The sequence below is a fragment of the Solanum dulcamara genome, chromosome 9 (genome assembly GCF_947179165.1).
Source record: "Solanum dulcamara chromosome 9, daSolDulc1.2, whole genome shotgun sequence".
Classification (NCBI taxonomy): domain Eukaryota; kingdom Viridiplantae; phylum Streptophyta; class Magnoliopsida; order Solanales; family Solanaceae; genus Solanum; species Solanum dulcamara.
The window spans coordinates 6,803,923-6,818,092 of record NC_077245.1 but is presented as its reverse complement, the minus strand read 5'-3'; the positions used below and the strand labels follow the sequence as shown (position 1 = coordinate 6,818,092).

At 34.0% G+C, this 14,170-nt stretch overlaps 1 protein-coding gene across 7 annotated transcripts; it reads right to left on the bottom strand.

The window, feature by feature from the left end:
* Window positions 1-6,174: 6,174 nt before the first annotated feature.
* LOC129902226 (phosphoglycerate mutase-like protein 1) lies at window positions 6,175-14,170 on the bottom strand. Of its 7 annotated transcripts, XR_008770065.1 has the most exons (13): window positions 14,076-14,144; window positions 12,700-12,758; window positions 11,836-11,897; window positions 11,578-11,685; window positions 11,216-11,295; window positions 10,324-10,486; window positions 8,715-8,789; window positions 8,501-8,589; window positions 7,605-7,724; window positions 7,336-7,452; window positions 7,097-7,263; window positions 6,838-6,882; window positions 6,669-6,761 (listed from the first exon to the last, which is right to left on the bottom strand). XR_008770065.1 is itself a non-coding variant. In XM_055977335.1 (11 exons), exons 3-11 carry the CDS (start codon window positions 11,893-11,895, stop codon window positions 6,653-6,655), a joined length of 849 nt encoding a protein of 282 aa, XP_055833310.1. In that variant the 5' UTR covers window positions 11,896-11,897; window positions 12,700-12,725; window positions 14,076-14,153; the 3' UTR covers window positions 6,175-6,652. The 7 variants fall into 7 exon arrangements, 6 of the variants coding, with proteins under 6 accessions (XP_055833310.1, XP_055833305.1, XP_055833306.1 ...); XM_055977335.1 differs by lacking the exons at window positions 7,097-7,263; window positions 7,336-7,452 and having other exon boundaries at window positions 6,175-6,761; window positions 12,700-12,725; window positions 14,076-14,153; XM_055977330.1 differs by lacking the exons at window positions 7,097-7,263; window positions 7,336-7,452 and having other exon boundaries at window positions 6,175-6,761; window positions 14,076-14,152.

Here is a 14,170-nt window from a genome sequence, read left to right as displayed (position 1 = left end):
CCGTGTCAGACATGAGGAGTAGATATCCTCAGCATTTTGAGCGTTTAGGTACTTCCTAATTCCTAACCGTTCGAGGACGAACGATTGTTTAAGTGGTAAATGATGTAACAACCCGTTAGGTCATTTTGAGCACTAAAACTATTTTGGCTCTTTCCGTAAACTTTTAAATAAAAATTTTGAGCTATCCATTTAACTGTGGTTATTAAGTTGAAGGGTATCCTTTTAAATAAGTAATTTATGTGGTGATTTAATTTTTTAAAAAAAATTATTAATGGAAGACAATATTTTTTAAGAGAAAAAAATTAAAAGTGGGTCATACCCACTACTCCTTAAGCCCATATATTTAGGTTAGATAAAATAGAAGTAGTTATTTATAATATGTACTTGAATAAAAAAATAGAGGAGATGAGAACTACAGCTTGCTGTAGCGTGGACTAGAAAATCCTCTTGGTGTGCTTCAGGTAAGATCGGTGTATATTTTTTTTTGTAATAGCAAGTGTCTTAATGGTAGTATGTGCGGTGAGAAGATTGGGCCATTAATAACAATGTATTATCATATTGAGTGTTAAACAGAAGAAGCAAAAAGAGAAATTTGAATTGAAAAAAGTTGATGTCACGTGGGCGCTCCAATTTGGTTAACAATGGGTAATTTAATAGGTGGTGCAATATGGGGAGGTAATGATTAGGATGTAGGATTGATACAGGAATATAGGGCCGACGAATGTGAGGTTATTAGATTGTGGTTTTATGTGAAGAGTTCATAATTTGGCATATTTATATTATTATTATTATCACATTATGATTTAAGTTTGGTATATTAATATAGGAAATTAAATGTTAGGTGAACTTTATTATATGAATATTATCATATTTATGGTATTGGAGGGATTTAGACTTAACCCTAGGCTTGAAACTTAGTAATTATAGATTTGGGATGAGTTCTTGGGTCTAGGCTAGACATATAGTAATATGGATATCTACCGATTCGTACTTATGAATAATGCATTTTTGATAGATTTGAAATGTTCTGAAGCTTTATGAAAGGGAAAGACAAAATCGTGAGGATTTGGGACACATGTTCGGCATTCGAGGCATGTTAAGACTTTTAGATTTCGTTGAAGGATGTTTTTCTAATTAAGGATTAAAAATTAAAATAGATAACGAGTAAGGACGAAAGATGGGAGTCTCATATCAATGGTGTGACGGGCATTGATACGAGTACTAGTGTTATAAAGGAAAAGTTTATTTCCATAGAATGAAGGATTGTAATTTGAGAATGCCAAAGCATATGGGCATTAGCTGATGCATTATTGATTGATTTCTTTTGTGTGATTGTGCTTCTTATTTGAATCTGTATAATTGTGATAGTTGGAGTAATTACATGTCATACTGATATTTGACTCATTGAGATGCATCATCATCCCTTATGTTGTTGATATTTTATTATGCATATGCATTGATATGAGATTGAGTATGAGTAAAGGTGTAACACGTGGAGATCATCCGTGTTGAAATTGTTTATGATTATAAGTTGGGCACGTAGAGATCGTCCGTGTTGGGGATGGTGAATTTTATGATAGTGCATTGAGATCGTCCGCACAAACACGTGGAGATCGCCCGTGTCGGTATATGGACCTTGCGAGTCCCCATGGGTCACAAACTCTCGAAGTATATTCCGAGAAGTATTGTGTATATACAGTTGTGAGGTTACTTGGTATTTGAGGCATATCATCTCATGGTTTTGCATTGCATCTCATTATCTTCTTCATTTTTACTTGATTATGTTTTAATTATTTTGTGACGTTTGATTATCCCTATTTTGGTGAGACTTGATTGATAAGTATAATGTAGAAATATAAAATTTGAAAATGAATTTTATATATACTCCTGTCACTACTTCTTCGTTGTAGGTCAATGAGACATACTGGGTATACGTGGTTTCGTACTCATACTACACTTGTTGCACTCGTTTATGGTGCAAATTCGATTTTGAATACGAGCATATCTCGTGGAGCTTTTTGAGTCCGAGGTTAGATTATCTTGAAATTGTGGTGAGCTGCTTGGCTGTTCCACGGCCCACACCTCTCTCTATCTTTCATTTATTCTGTTATTTAATATAGCCACCAGATATTTATTACGTCTAAACTGATCATTTTAGTTTCCTAATTGAATCTTATTTTAGAAGCTCTTGTACTTATGACACCAAATCTTAGATGGTATTTTAGTTTTTCGCATTTCATACTTATAACAGACTTATTGTGTTGGATTTTCCACTTATCGCTTATCTCCTTACTTTATTTATTTTATTGAATTGATAAGAATGTTTGGGTTGACTTACCCATTGGTTGGGGACATAGGTGTCATCATGACTTGTGAATTTGGATCTCGACAATTGAAAGTTTTGGAAAGGGATTAAAAGCAGAAAAAAAAAACATATCTTGTTCAAACTAACATATTCATTATTAGATTCGATTCCTTTTCCTTTCAATGTTCTCTACTTTAACAACCCTTACGCTACACTCAGACTCATTCATGTAAAATATCACAAAATTACTAATTTCAAAGTGTCTTAGGTATTCCATATTTGTAACGTTACTTTTAGGACATCTTTTTTTGGAGTTTTCGAAAAATTTTAAGCAACTAAAAAAGAATTAAATAATTAATCTATGGTGGATTTTAGTTGGGTCGAGATAAATTCGTAGAAAGAAAACTAAAGTAATGGACAAATAGGATCAGACCGTGTGGGTGAAGGATGATGACGCAGCAACAAATTATAATGGACACTTGTCTTTTACTTTTTGGATATATATTTTTGTTGATTGAATTTATAACAAGATAATTTATCCTTGTAATAATACTAAAGAAAATGGAGTTTAGATAAAAAAAAATGATAATTAATTTAGTATAATTTTATAAGTGAATTTGAGGAAGGTAAAATGTATGTCATCTTATTTTGAGTTTTATGAGGTAGAGATGTATGTTCAATTCACATACAATAATTTCTCTTTTATTCAAATTTAAGACTAATAATATAAACGAGTTTACTACTTATTTGAAATGGGAACTTAGATAATTTGGAAAATTTGGTAATTGATAATGATGGTGCCGTATTGGATGCATTGTGCAATGAATTTCTCGTTTTCATGGTGGAGCCCTCTTTGTGACTTATCAAAATGTTTCAATTGTGAGACTAATTATGGAGGTGTTTCTTTCTTTTTTATTTTATTTATTTTATGAGCTAATTGAGTTAGGTTACAATTTTTTAAATATTAAAGCAGTTGGAAATTGGAAAAGACTAATGTACATATTTTTTTACTAATAGTTCATTTGATCAACCTTTTAAAAATATTTTTAATTTCTGGAAAATAACTTTTATAACTACTCTAAAGTACATATTTTTTCTTTTTAAAAGCTTAGCCAAACATTAATCTAAGATCTAAGCAGTTACATGCAAGCTTTAGTAACATAATATTAGAGGTGTCAAATGAATAAATTAAAATAAGTTAAATTAATTATTAAGCGAGTTATTGATTCGCTCAAAAGTTATTTGAATTGAAATGGGCTAAAATTCAAATTATAACCCAATTTATTCAGTTTTTGCTAAGTTTTAATTTAATTTTTTTTTAAAAAAGTATATTAACAAGATTTCTCCGAGATTCAATTTGAACTATATATTATCATATATACTCGAGGTCATCATTGAAACTGGCTCTGTTGCTTTTGCCATATTTCCTTTCATTTTCTTAAAAGAGAAAAGGTTTAAATATGCCATAATTTTGAGAAAAGGTTCTATGCTATTCGTTAAAAATTTGGCTTATTCAGATTATTTTTGTCTAAAAAAAAGGTTCATTCATGTCACTATTTGTAAACTAAAAATATTTTTCATTTTGCAAAATTATTTTATACACGTGGTTAATTATGATTCGGTCACGTCATTAATTAAATTATTATTTAAAATAGAAAAGGTTCAAATATGTCATCAAGTTTGAGAAAAGACTCATCTATGTCATTCGTTAAAAGTTTGGTTCATTTATGTCATTTCAGTTAACAAATAATGGCATGGATGAGTCTTTTTCTCAAACGAAAATGACATAAATGAGCCAAACTTTTAACGGATGACATAGATGAACCTTTTTTCAAAGTTAGATGACATATTTGAGCTTTTTCCCTTTTTTAAATATATATACGACAGCCTAATGATCAATTAATACTCTACTTCCGAATCTAATTACCCATATGAGGGAACTGACAGTACTTGCAAAACAAGCAAAGAGTCCGATCACGGGTTATGAAGTTTGTACATTTTAAGTGTTGAACAAAAGTTTAATTTTGAATGTAAAAATGGATTGGTATTACGAGTTGATCTGAAGTGAAGCAGAGATCTTATTAATTTCGTTGTTTTCTATTTATTGATTAGTACAAAATGATGTCTTTATCAACGTTACATGATGAAATAATGTTACCTTCAATTGCAATGTGTTTATATGCAGACCTTAATATTATATTTTTCAAAAAGATCCAAATGATGTCAATTTGATTCATGACCTATGATATGGCTGAGTTGGTTTAACTAACACAACTAAGAATTAAACCTTGCCTAATTGCGTACACATCAATCAAATCCCCAAGAACTTTTTATTTTTATATTTGTGTGTAGTATATGCCTAGAAGATACAGTATATTGACATCAAAAGGTACTTCATTAATTAAGTACTCTCCCAAGCAAATATGATGATGCTTAAGCACGCGACCTATACCTGGTCATCGGGCAAGTGCCAAGCCCCGATGAGTAGGATAGGAAGGCATGATAGTCGCGGCGAAATCTTGGACGTGAGCCTGGAAGAAGAGGTTGTTGGTGCAGATCTCGATCGTAGTCAAATGAGAGTCGCACATTAAGCTAATTTCTTGCAAAGAAACAAGCAACAGAAAATTGTATTTGCAACAAACTTAAAGAGTACAGATTACTACTGAATGACATTTATTGAAAAATAAAGGAATCACACATCCGTAGTTAATAAGATGAGTGGTCTTCTAATAAGTTTTGGGCGCCCATCTCATCCAATGGCCCCCAAATTAAATTTGCCCACGCACCAAATGTCCAATGAGATTGTCGAGAGCTGGTGATTGACTTGATCATTTTTTATTATTATTTTTTTGTGTGTGAGAGAGAGGGTTCCAGGATTAGGAAATTATAAAAGGGGTTGATAAAATTCGAATGTTGAGAAATTTCAACATTAAAATGATGTGCATTCCTGAGCTACTTATTTTGTTTGCAAGTGTGCTAGCTAGTAGTAACTAGACAAATCTTCAACAAAAGATTAGACACGAAAACTAGCCAATGATATTATTGCTTTCAAGAAATGATTTCCCAAAGAGGGCTCCATAGGGATTACTTTTATCTACGATGTAATTGATTCCATATTTTCAAGTAGTTCATCAATATTTGTTTAGTTTTTTTTTTAATCAAAATATCCTAAATATTAATTGTCTCTTTACTGCAACTTTTGGCGTCTGGTTGACCATATTCTTCGAAGTACAATGGCGAAGCCAAAATTTATAGTAAGGGAGTTTAAAATCTGAAAAAGTAGACATATGAACTAGCTGAAGAGGGTTCGACATCTACTATATACATAAAAAATTATTTTAAACATGTATAACTAGTATAATTTTTCGCCGAATGAAGTTCGAATGAACCCATTATAAGGTGGGTCCACCCCTGTGCAAGTACACCTAGTCGGATATCTAGGCCAATTTGCCTGCATCTCAACTAAGCTTATGGAGTATGCACTACCTTTCACCTGCAGATGTACAGGATATGTTACCATATTTTAGGCAAATGAGAAAAATTCACTTAGGCTCTCAAATCTCAAGGATCATTCTGCTAAGCTTGACAAATGACCAAATGCAGTGTTTGAGTTCTTGCTTTGTTAAAGATGGAAAGGTTTGTGGTTAGGTCACTGTAGTAAAGGATGAATTGAACTCTAGAATCAGCAATTCTCTTCTTGTCACTACCAATTAGGATATGTTCAAACTTATTTGGAAATGGTGATTATACAGCTGGTTTTTTCTTTCAGTTTCTTCTGGAAGTGGGAAGTTGTACAATATCAGTTAGGCAAACCAGCAAAGTATCAATTTGTAATTTACTAGCAGTTGAATGAGATTTTAGACGATTACTTTGGAAAGACTGACAAAATTCACATTGTTAACTAACATATAAAGGAATAGTTTACATTCTTGCCGGCTGAAGTTCACAAACCAAAGTGACCATAGGAAGGGTTAAAACTGCAAAGAGTGTACTAGGAGGACAGGGCTCAAACCACCACCTGAAGGTAGCTTGAAACATGACTACCTGAAAGTCTGAAACCCCGGTACATCTAAATTAAATCGAAAAAGTATTAACTTATATTGTATTTGTATGACATGTGATGTGAACAACTACAACAAATACTTGCTGATAATTATAAGGCATCAAAGCAGTTGCTTGTACCTTCAGACAACTAAATTTGCCTGTGTCTACTTTCTTCAAGAATCTGATAAATCCGGAGTCAGCCACAAAGTGCTCCAAATGAGATGATCTAATACATTACTTTGAAAGAATCGGAAAAGTAACCCAAACTCGAACATGTTTTAATTGCCACTGCTTGGAATAAAATCAGTTTGGCAATCCATCTGGATTAGTACATGTATCGTCACTTGGCGCATCTTCTCCAGTTGGAATTTTTCCTGGATAATCAGTTGCTGAAGAATCTGACCCTATCATGCTGCACAGTAGCAAAGTCAGCAGCAATCAAAAAAATATGGGGATAGATTTGTCCAACAGGTTTTAGAGACACAAACCTTCTGTCAACGATAACCATGGACCGAAGTTCACAGTTCTGAAATCTGCAAATGAGATAGAACATCAAAAGATTAAAGTGGGTACCACCTTTCCGAATAATAATTCATCACAAGGGGAATGCTGAAACAATTTACAGTGCCCAAAAATGGAGAGGGTCAACTGCAAACATAATTTTAACTGTCCTACCAAAATCTGAAATGATGGTTGAAGCTTGAGCTATTGTAAGGAAAATCAAAATCCCAAAGGAAATAAACACACCTTTTTGCTATTCTATTGAGCCAGATGAGACTTGAGTTATTTCAGCGAAAATCAAAACACCCCAAAGAAATATATGCATGTTTGTATTCTACTTCTCTTAAAACATCCAAGAAAGAAAGTCGCAGAAAAGGGACAGGTGGGAGGAAATGATGCTGATCCGTATTAATCTACATGAAGATAACCGCCATAGTCAATAAGAATAAGACAAAATTGATTAACAACCACATTCTACGACTTACATGTCCTTGCGAGACAGAGGCGTCAATTAGTAGAAAGATGGCCCTTTTATATCTGGATGCATAAGGCAGACCAGAGAGATAAACGTGAAGACAAGTTCAGTTCTTATATGTACTTCCCTATATTTGTCATCCATAGGCAATATTAGTTTAGAGTTCCATCAGGCATCTATCATGTATTTGGGTTATTTGATGTTAGTTCAACAGTTGGAGTTGGAATGTGATCAAACCAATTTCCAGCATATTGGTTCACCATCGAGTTGATAACTTACCGCCTACATATCTCACTCTTCACATTTGGATGACAATCATTACCAAATTTAGAAAGTGTATGAGTCAATAATCCACTATGTGTAACAATTGCAATCTCCTTCTCTTTCCGTGTCCACAACCTGTAGGTATCATAATAAATCAGTTAGGGGGATAATATGATGGCAAACAAGACATTGAAATCTGTTTCAGGAACCTTGATTGAACAGTGACACTTCCCGTAGATCAATCTTCCTAAAGCCATATTCGAGAGAAAGTTATTGTTATCCTATTCTAGATAAACTCATTGATACTGACATCACCTATCAAACTATCTGACATCAAGAAGCCAAAGAAAGGAGTTAACAGAGAAGCGAGCAACAACAACAAAAACAACATACCCAGTGAAATCCCACTAAGTGGAGTCTGAGGAGGGTAGAGTGTATGCAGACCTTACCACTACCTCGTGGAGATAGAGAGACTATTTCCGAAAGACCCTCAGCTCAAGTCTATCAAACCACAAGTAGAGGAAGAAGAAAACAATGAAGAAAGCATGGTCATTAATAAAAAAGCAGTGCAAAGTCTACAAGAAAGGAAAACTAACAAACATCAAAACAGTGTGATAATTGAAAACACAATAAACCACTTATGGCAACCAATAAATTCAAAGTAAGCTTGACCAGCATCAATAACTGATTACAAAAAACCCTCTCCAACTCTATACTGACCTAGGCATGATGTTACTGAATGTTAACAGCATTAGTGAAATTACTCTCAGGTAGTTGAATTACTGGACATACTGACCCCCTTACTTCATTTTCTTGTTCACTTACATTTGTCATAAAACTAAAACATGGACACAAACATCTGAAGATCATTAAGATCGATTTTGCATTCTTTCTGATACATCAGCACTTACCACTTCAAGAACTCCATTCCTCTAATAGCAACGTCTTCATTTTTCTCTCTAACATCAGGCTCCCAGAGAACATCATCATCAGATTCAATCTGGGAAAATCAAGGTGAAGCTTAATCAACGAAAGAACTCTTAAGTATGTTGCGGCATGCAAATCATACCAAAAAACTAAAGCTAGCCTAAGTATTTTCCAATTTAATAGAGCTAAAGTACTTGCCAAGGAAAAGTCAATTGCAGGAAACAGCAGCTTGTATTCGCTGATGCTTCTCCTCTTATCACACCAATGAACTCCCTGCATTTGGCAACACATAAAACAAATAAACTTCTTGTATCCTAACATTAGAAAAGTGAGTTTCTATAATTCTTTTATAATAACCTCCCTTCATCCCAATAATATTGAGCCTTAGCTTTTTGGTCCATTCCCGTAAGAGCTGACCTCTTCCTTAAATGGAAAAGATTTCCCCCTTCAACAATTCAAACTCATATAAGAAAACATTTGATCATTCTCTACTTTAGTTGACATCTTACCAACAAACTATTGCACTATAATCAAATTTCAAACCAGTAGTTAAAAGACTTCTCCACCTAGTAGTATAACATTCTATTCAAAGTTCAACCTAAATGGAATAGAGGTTGAAGACTAAGTGGAACATAAGAGAAACAAGCCACCTATTTGTTCAAAGTACTTTCAAGAGAATGACCATGCCACATCCTCTCCAAATGCCAAGCCATGTATATGCAACGGAACCCAATGGGCTTTCCCTTATTTTGCATCAATTACTTACTGGACAGACTTCAGGGAATTCCTTTTCTGTACTTTAGTCATCACAAAACTAAGGGGTAAGCATGAACATTATGAAATATGATTAACATATCAATCTGTCTATTAACATCGTTATTGAGTATGATGAAATATTCATCAATCTTGTTCTACTTAATCAGGGACTTACGCATGCTAACAAAGTTCTAGAGTATATACCAAATGAAAAGGATCACAAACATCGATGTGAACAGAAGAAAAGAAGAAGATAAGTTATCAACCGATGATACCAAGCTTATCAAGATGCTTTACAAGGAACTATACCCCTAAAAGAAAAGATAGCACCAAGTCAATATTAGTTTTCACTAACAATTAGCAAGACACCACAGAGGACTCTCACGCAAGAGATAGCTCAAAAGCTTCAAGTTGTTTTAAATTATTTCACATAATTGATATGCATTATTACAGATGAATTAACACTACAACAAAACTACATAAATTTTTCCAAAATCCACAACAGAAACACGAGTTTTATTAATTCTTGGTGAAGCCTTTTATAAGAAAATGCTTTCTAAACAATTTGGTATTTCTAGTCTCTAGACATATCAGATTTTTGTCAAGACCAAAGAATAGCATAAATCCCAAACTCCTCTAATTCCTAAAGATAATTGGCATGCTAAAGAAAGAAAATAGAAGCAAAGGAGTTACGCTTTTCCTGCCAATAAATGGTACTCCCGTTTGCAATCTATAGGCACCAAAACAAAATTTCCAGATCTCGAAGAAAAAAGATTACATCCAAGATCACAAACAGTGTATGCAAATATAAAAGAGAGAGAGACCAAAAAATAAATCAGTTCTTGACAAGGAAGAAGTACACAAACTTAAATCAACATCAGAGAAGGAAAACAATCATGGAAGGGAGGTCACTTTTAGGAGGAAACACTCGTGAAATAATTAGATTAATTCATCTGCATGAAACAAAAGATAGAGGAAACAAATATTGAGACAGGAAAAGGATAAAGAAGATTGAAAGTCTTATGTCAGGTAGCTTTTAGGATGACATTACCAAGTGTTCACGACAACCCTCCAATGCAACGAAGGGAGGGCAATTTAAACTTGAAATTGCTGGATGGTTACTGTCTCCTGCATCTGTCACCATGAGTGGAGGAACATCTATTCCATCGGTGTAACCTTCTCCACCAAAAACTCCAACGGCTGTTTGCATACACCTACAATACAAGACCACCAAAGTTGGAGTTCCAAAATAGATAATTGCAGCTATCAAATCCAGAATAGATAGGGAAAGTATGATCTAAGTTGTCACACGCATGCAGAACACTTAAATAAAAAAAAACCTGCTACCTTCGACAATGCTGAATAACCCCAACTACTCCCTCTCACAAGAAATGTGATCACTTAAAGCTAGCTCATGAAGGGAGAACTACCTAAGTTCATATTAGCACAACACCAGTCCATTCCCTAACTGACTCTAACACCCCACCCCACCCCTTCATGCTCAGGCCCAACTGGAGCATGGAGCGTGGATCGGGAACCCAAACAGAGATGGACTTGGCTCTGATACCATGTAAAGATATGGCACCTGGACCTAACTCAACCGCAAAAGTTAGCTCATGAAGGGAGGATAGTCCAAGTCCATATAAGCAGACCATCGGTCCATTCCCCAACCAATGTGGAGTCTAATCCACTCTAACACCGACAAACAACCCAGTTTTGGTCTCACTAAGCTCAAGACATATGATATCATTATGTTAAGATCAACAAAAGAATGATTATTCAAGAAATTCAGTGCTTCTTTAAAAATCCATCACCAGAGCCACCTCAAAAGCATAAGATTGTGCACATGCTCCACAAAAGGAGATGAAACTTTCATAACAAATGAGAAGAAAAACAAAGATGTCACCGATAATCGATACCAAGATATAAAACATAGTGTGTACCTCAATAGAGGAGAAGTTATAACTAGTTCCACCTTCTTAAAAATTCCCGATGTGTGAACATGTTTCCGTAGATTGTCTACCTGAAACATTACCAAATGAGATTTTCGAAACCACAAAACCTAAGTTCCGTAATGGCAGAAAAATGTTAAAGTGACTGTTATTATCCTTATGCATGAAGACAATCAATTCGGTAGTTGCAGTTGGGCTCTATATGGATAACACTTCTAAGATAAAGATTCATAAGCTAACATAAAAGACAAATACTATCAGACAAGTTCATTATCAAAATATAATAATTTATCCAAGCAAAAGTTTCTGTCAGCAATTGGACATAAACGTAGCCATGTCGAACTACTCATCACCTGCTGCCATCCAAGAGGAGTAAGGTGTGCATCGAAAAGGTGTCGAGATAGGTAGGCACTGTGGTCCTTTTCTCCTTCCACGTTGTGAATCCCCTGAGCATGCCTCACCTACAAGTTAGAGTCAATATAGTCCAAATCCTTGTCAGAAAGCAAGTTATAAAACCAAAAATCTTAACTAGGAAGGATCAAAATTATTCTTTGACTATTTTTACAGCAAATTTGCACACTTAGCTAAGGCAGGAAAGACCAGTGACAAACCAGGTGTATAGTTTTGCAATGGTGGAAAGGATACAAACTTTGACCTCCAGAGACGTCCATATCTGCATGTTCAAGCATGATCAATTTTTACTTTTATTGAAATAGCACACATTGAGACCGAGTGATAAAAAATTACCAAAAGAACAACATCTACATGTTTCAGATCAATAAATATGAACGACCTAATATCCCAAAAGAAAGAGTATAGAAAGGTGTGACATTCCTCTGTGAAGTAACGTCTATATCAAATAAAAGACAGAAACAGGAGATAAAGGGAAGGATCAACAATTTCCCAAGAAAATGACAAGATTTCAGAGTGATATATGTGATAATGTGAAAGCAAGCATTACAAAAGCATGACCAGTGTTCTGTTAATCCAAAGCGAAAGAACATATCATAAGGAACCATAAGCAAAATTTACAAATTTTAAACATGAGACTTAAATAGTAACCACCACTTTGTGATATGAAAGAGAAATGGCTGTAGCAACTTAAATTTTCTCTGCACTCTTTTGTCAATATGAAACATTGGCAACATACAGAAGACTATTTGTATGTATTCTATTTCTTTCTAAATTGTTTTCCTATAAGGAGAACAGATTTTCAAGCCCAGTTCCTGGAACCAATCACAAACAACTTATGCCATGAAATTCATTTGCAACATATGAATATATAACAGTCATGTCGCAAGTAGCGGGTACATATGAGCCATTAAGAGACTTGTTGCAGATACATTAATACATTTATGTATGGCAATGGAAGTGTCCAACTATTTTTGGGACGGGATCTTTTTATCATCCAAAATTCATAGCAAGCAGTAGTATTTTATCAAAATATAACAAGTTCGATTTTTTTCTTTCCTCACCTGAAGACCTATAAGTTGCTTTTACACTGCACGGAATATGATGAAACTGCATTTAGTCACTACAAGATAAAGAAGTTACTAATCGGGGCAAGTTGAAGTAATCATGACCAGAACTAATGCAGACCATAAACAAGGGTATCAAGTCAAACAGTAGAAAGTCAAGGTAAACATGTAATTCTCATGAATGAACAGAAGCCACTGAAACTGTATTAACAAAGGGACCAATTTCATTTTAAGGATTAATACATAGTGAGCCCCTTAAAACTTGTCAGAATATTCCATGTAGACACTCGAACTAAGTCCTATTCCAATTGAACACCTCAACTCCTAATAAAGCATCTCCCAATTAGACTCTTTCAATTCAAATTTTGAAAAATAAATTGTGTTTGTTTTCATTCGTCTATTAGATAGTTAAGTTAATCATATAAAATGTATCATCTTCTTTAATTATATACATCAACTTCATGTAGAAAATGCCTGAGTTTTTACGGCTTATTGAGGAGAACACGTATAATTAAAGGAAATGATTTATTTTATGTAGTTAATTTAACTACCTAATAGACAAATGAGAACACACGAAAAAAAAAAAGAATCAAAATTTGAATTAAAAATGTCTAATTGGAACACTTTATTAGAAGTCGACGTATTCAACTGAAACATGACTTAGATCGAGTGTCTAAAACAAGTTTAAGGACCTGGTTATGTATTCAGTCTCAGTTTCATTGGAACGAACCTTTCCATCACGACACTATAAGCCAAAAAAAAAAAAAAACTCAAAATTTCCGATCTCAAAAAGTGCAGATATAGATAACAAAGACATGTGGAACTAGAGTAGCTTTTCTATTAAACAGCAAAAGGCAAAAAGGCTAGGATTTCCAAAAAAAGAACAAACGCACTTCTTTTGAATAATCAACTGATACATTCATTTCAAAGATCGACTTTTCTTTTTCTTTTATAATTATGTATTTCTTTTCCCAGATACTGATCCATTCATCGGCTCTTTGTGATAAACAAACAAATACTCAAACTGAGGAACACAATTTCAGGCGTTAGCAATTGAGGTAAAGAAAAATACAAATGTGAATTTATTAGAAGAATTCGTAACCAGAATACTGCAGTTCTCAAAACTCGATCTCAAAAAAGTTAAAAGGAAACATCAAAAATGCAAACGGAAAAAAAAATCACAACAACGTCGCATTATTATGAAACAGTAACAGCGAAAGACCACAAAAAAAGAGGATTCAAACAAACAAACAAAACAATCTCTCATCTCACAATAACATATATATGCAAAATTAACAAATATTATTTTCTCCGGTCAGATCAAATCAACAATATAACTATAAATCAGACGTAGAAAGAGATAGTAAATCTACCGGACGGACGGGGACGAGAAACGGAGAACGAGAGAGAGAGATAGAGAGATGAGGTCACGTGAGAAAAATGGAGTCCAATAAAATGGATGCCAGTA

Excerpts from the sequence above, each read along its gene's own strand:
- LOC129902226 (XM_055977330.1), bottom strand. The coding sequence starts at position 12,751 with ATGCAGTTTCATCATATTCCGTGCAGTGTAAAAGCAACTTATAGGTCT. Across the intron at positions 11,686-11,835 it reads ATTGCAAAACTATACACCTG|GTGAGGCATGCTCAGGGGAT; the intron begins GTTTGTCACTGG and ends TCTAACTTGTAG. Across the intron at positions 11,296-11,577 it reads CTCCTCTTGGATGGCAGCAG|GTAGACAATCTACGGAAACA; the intron begins GTGATGAGTAGT and ends GTAATGTTTCAG.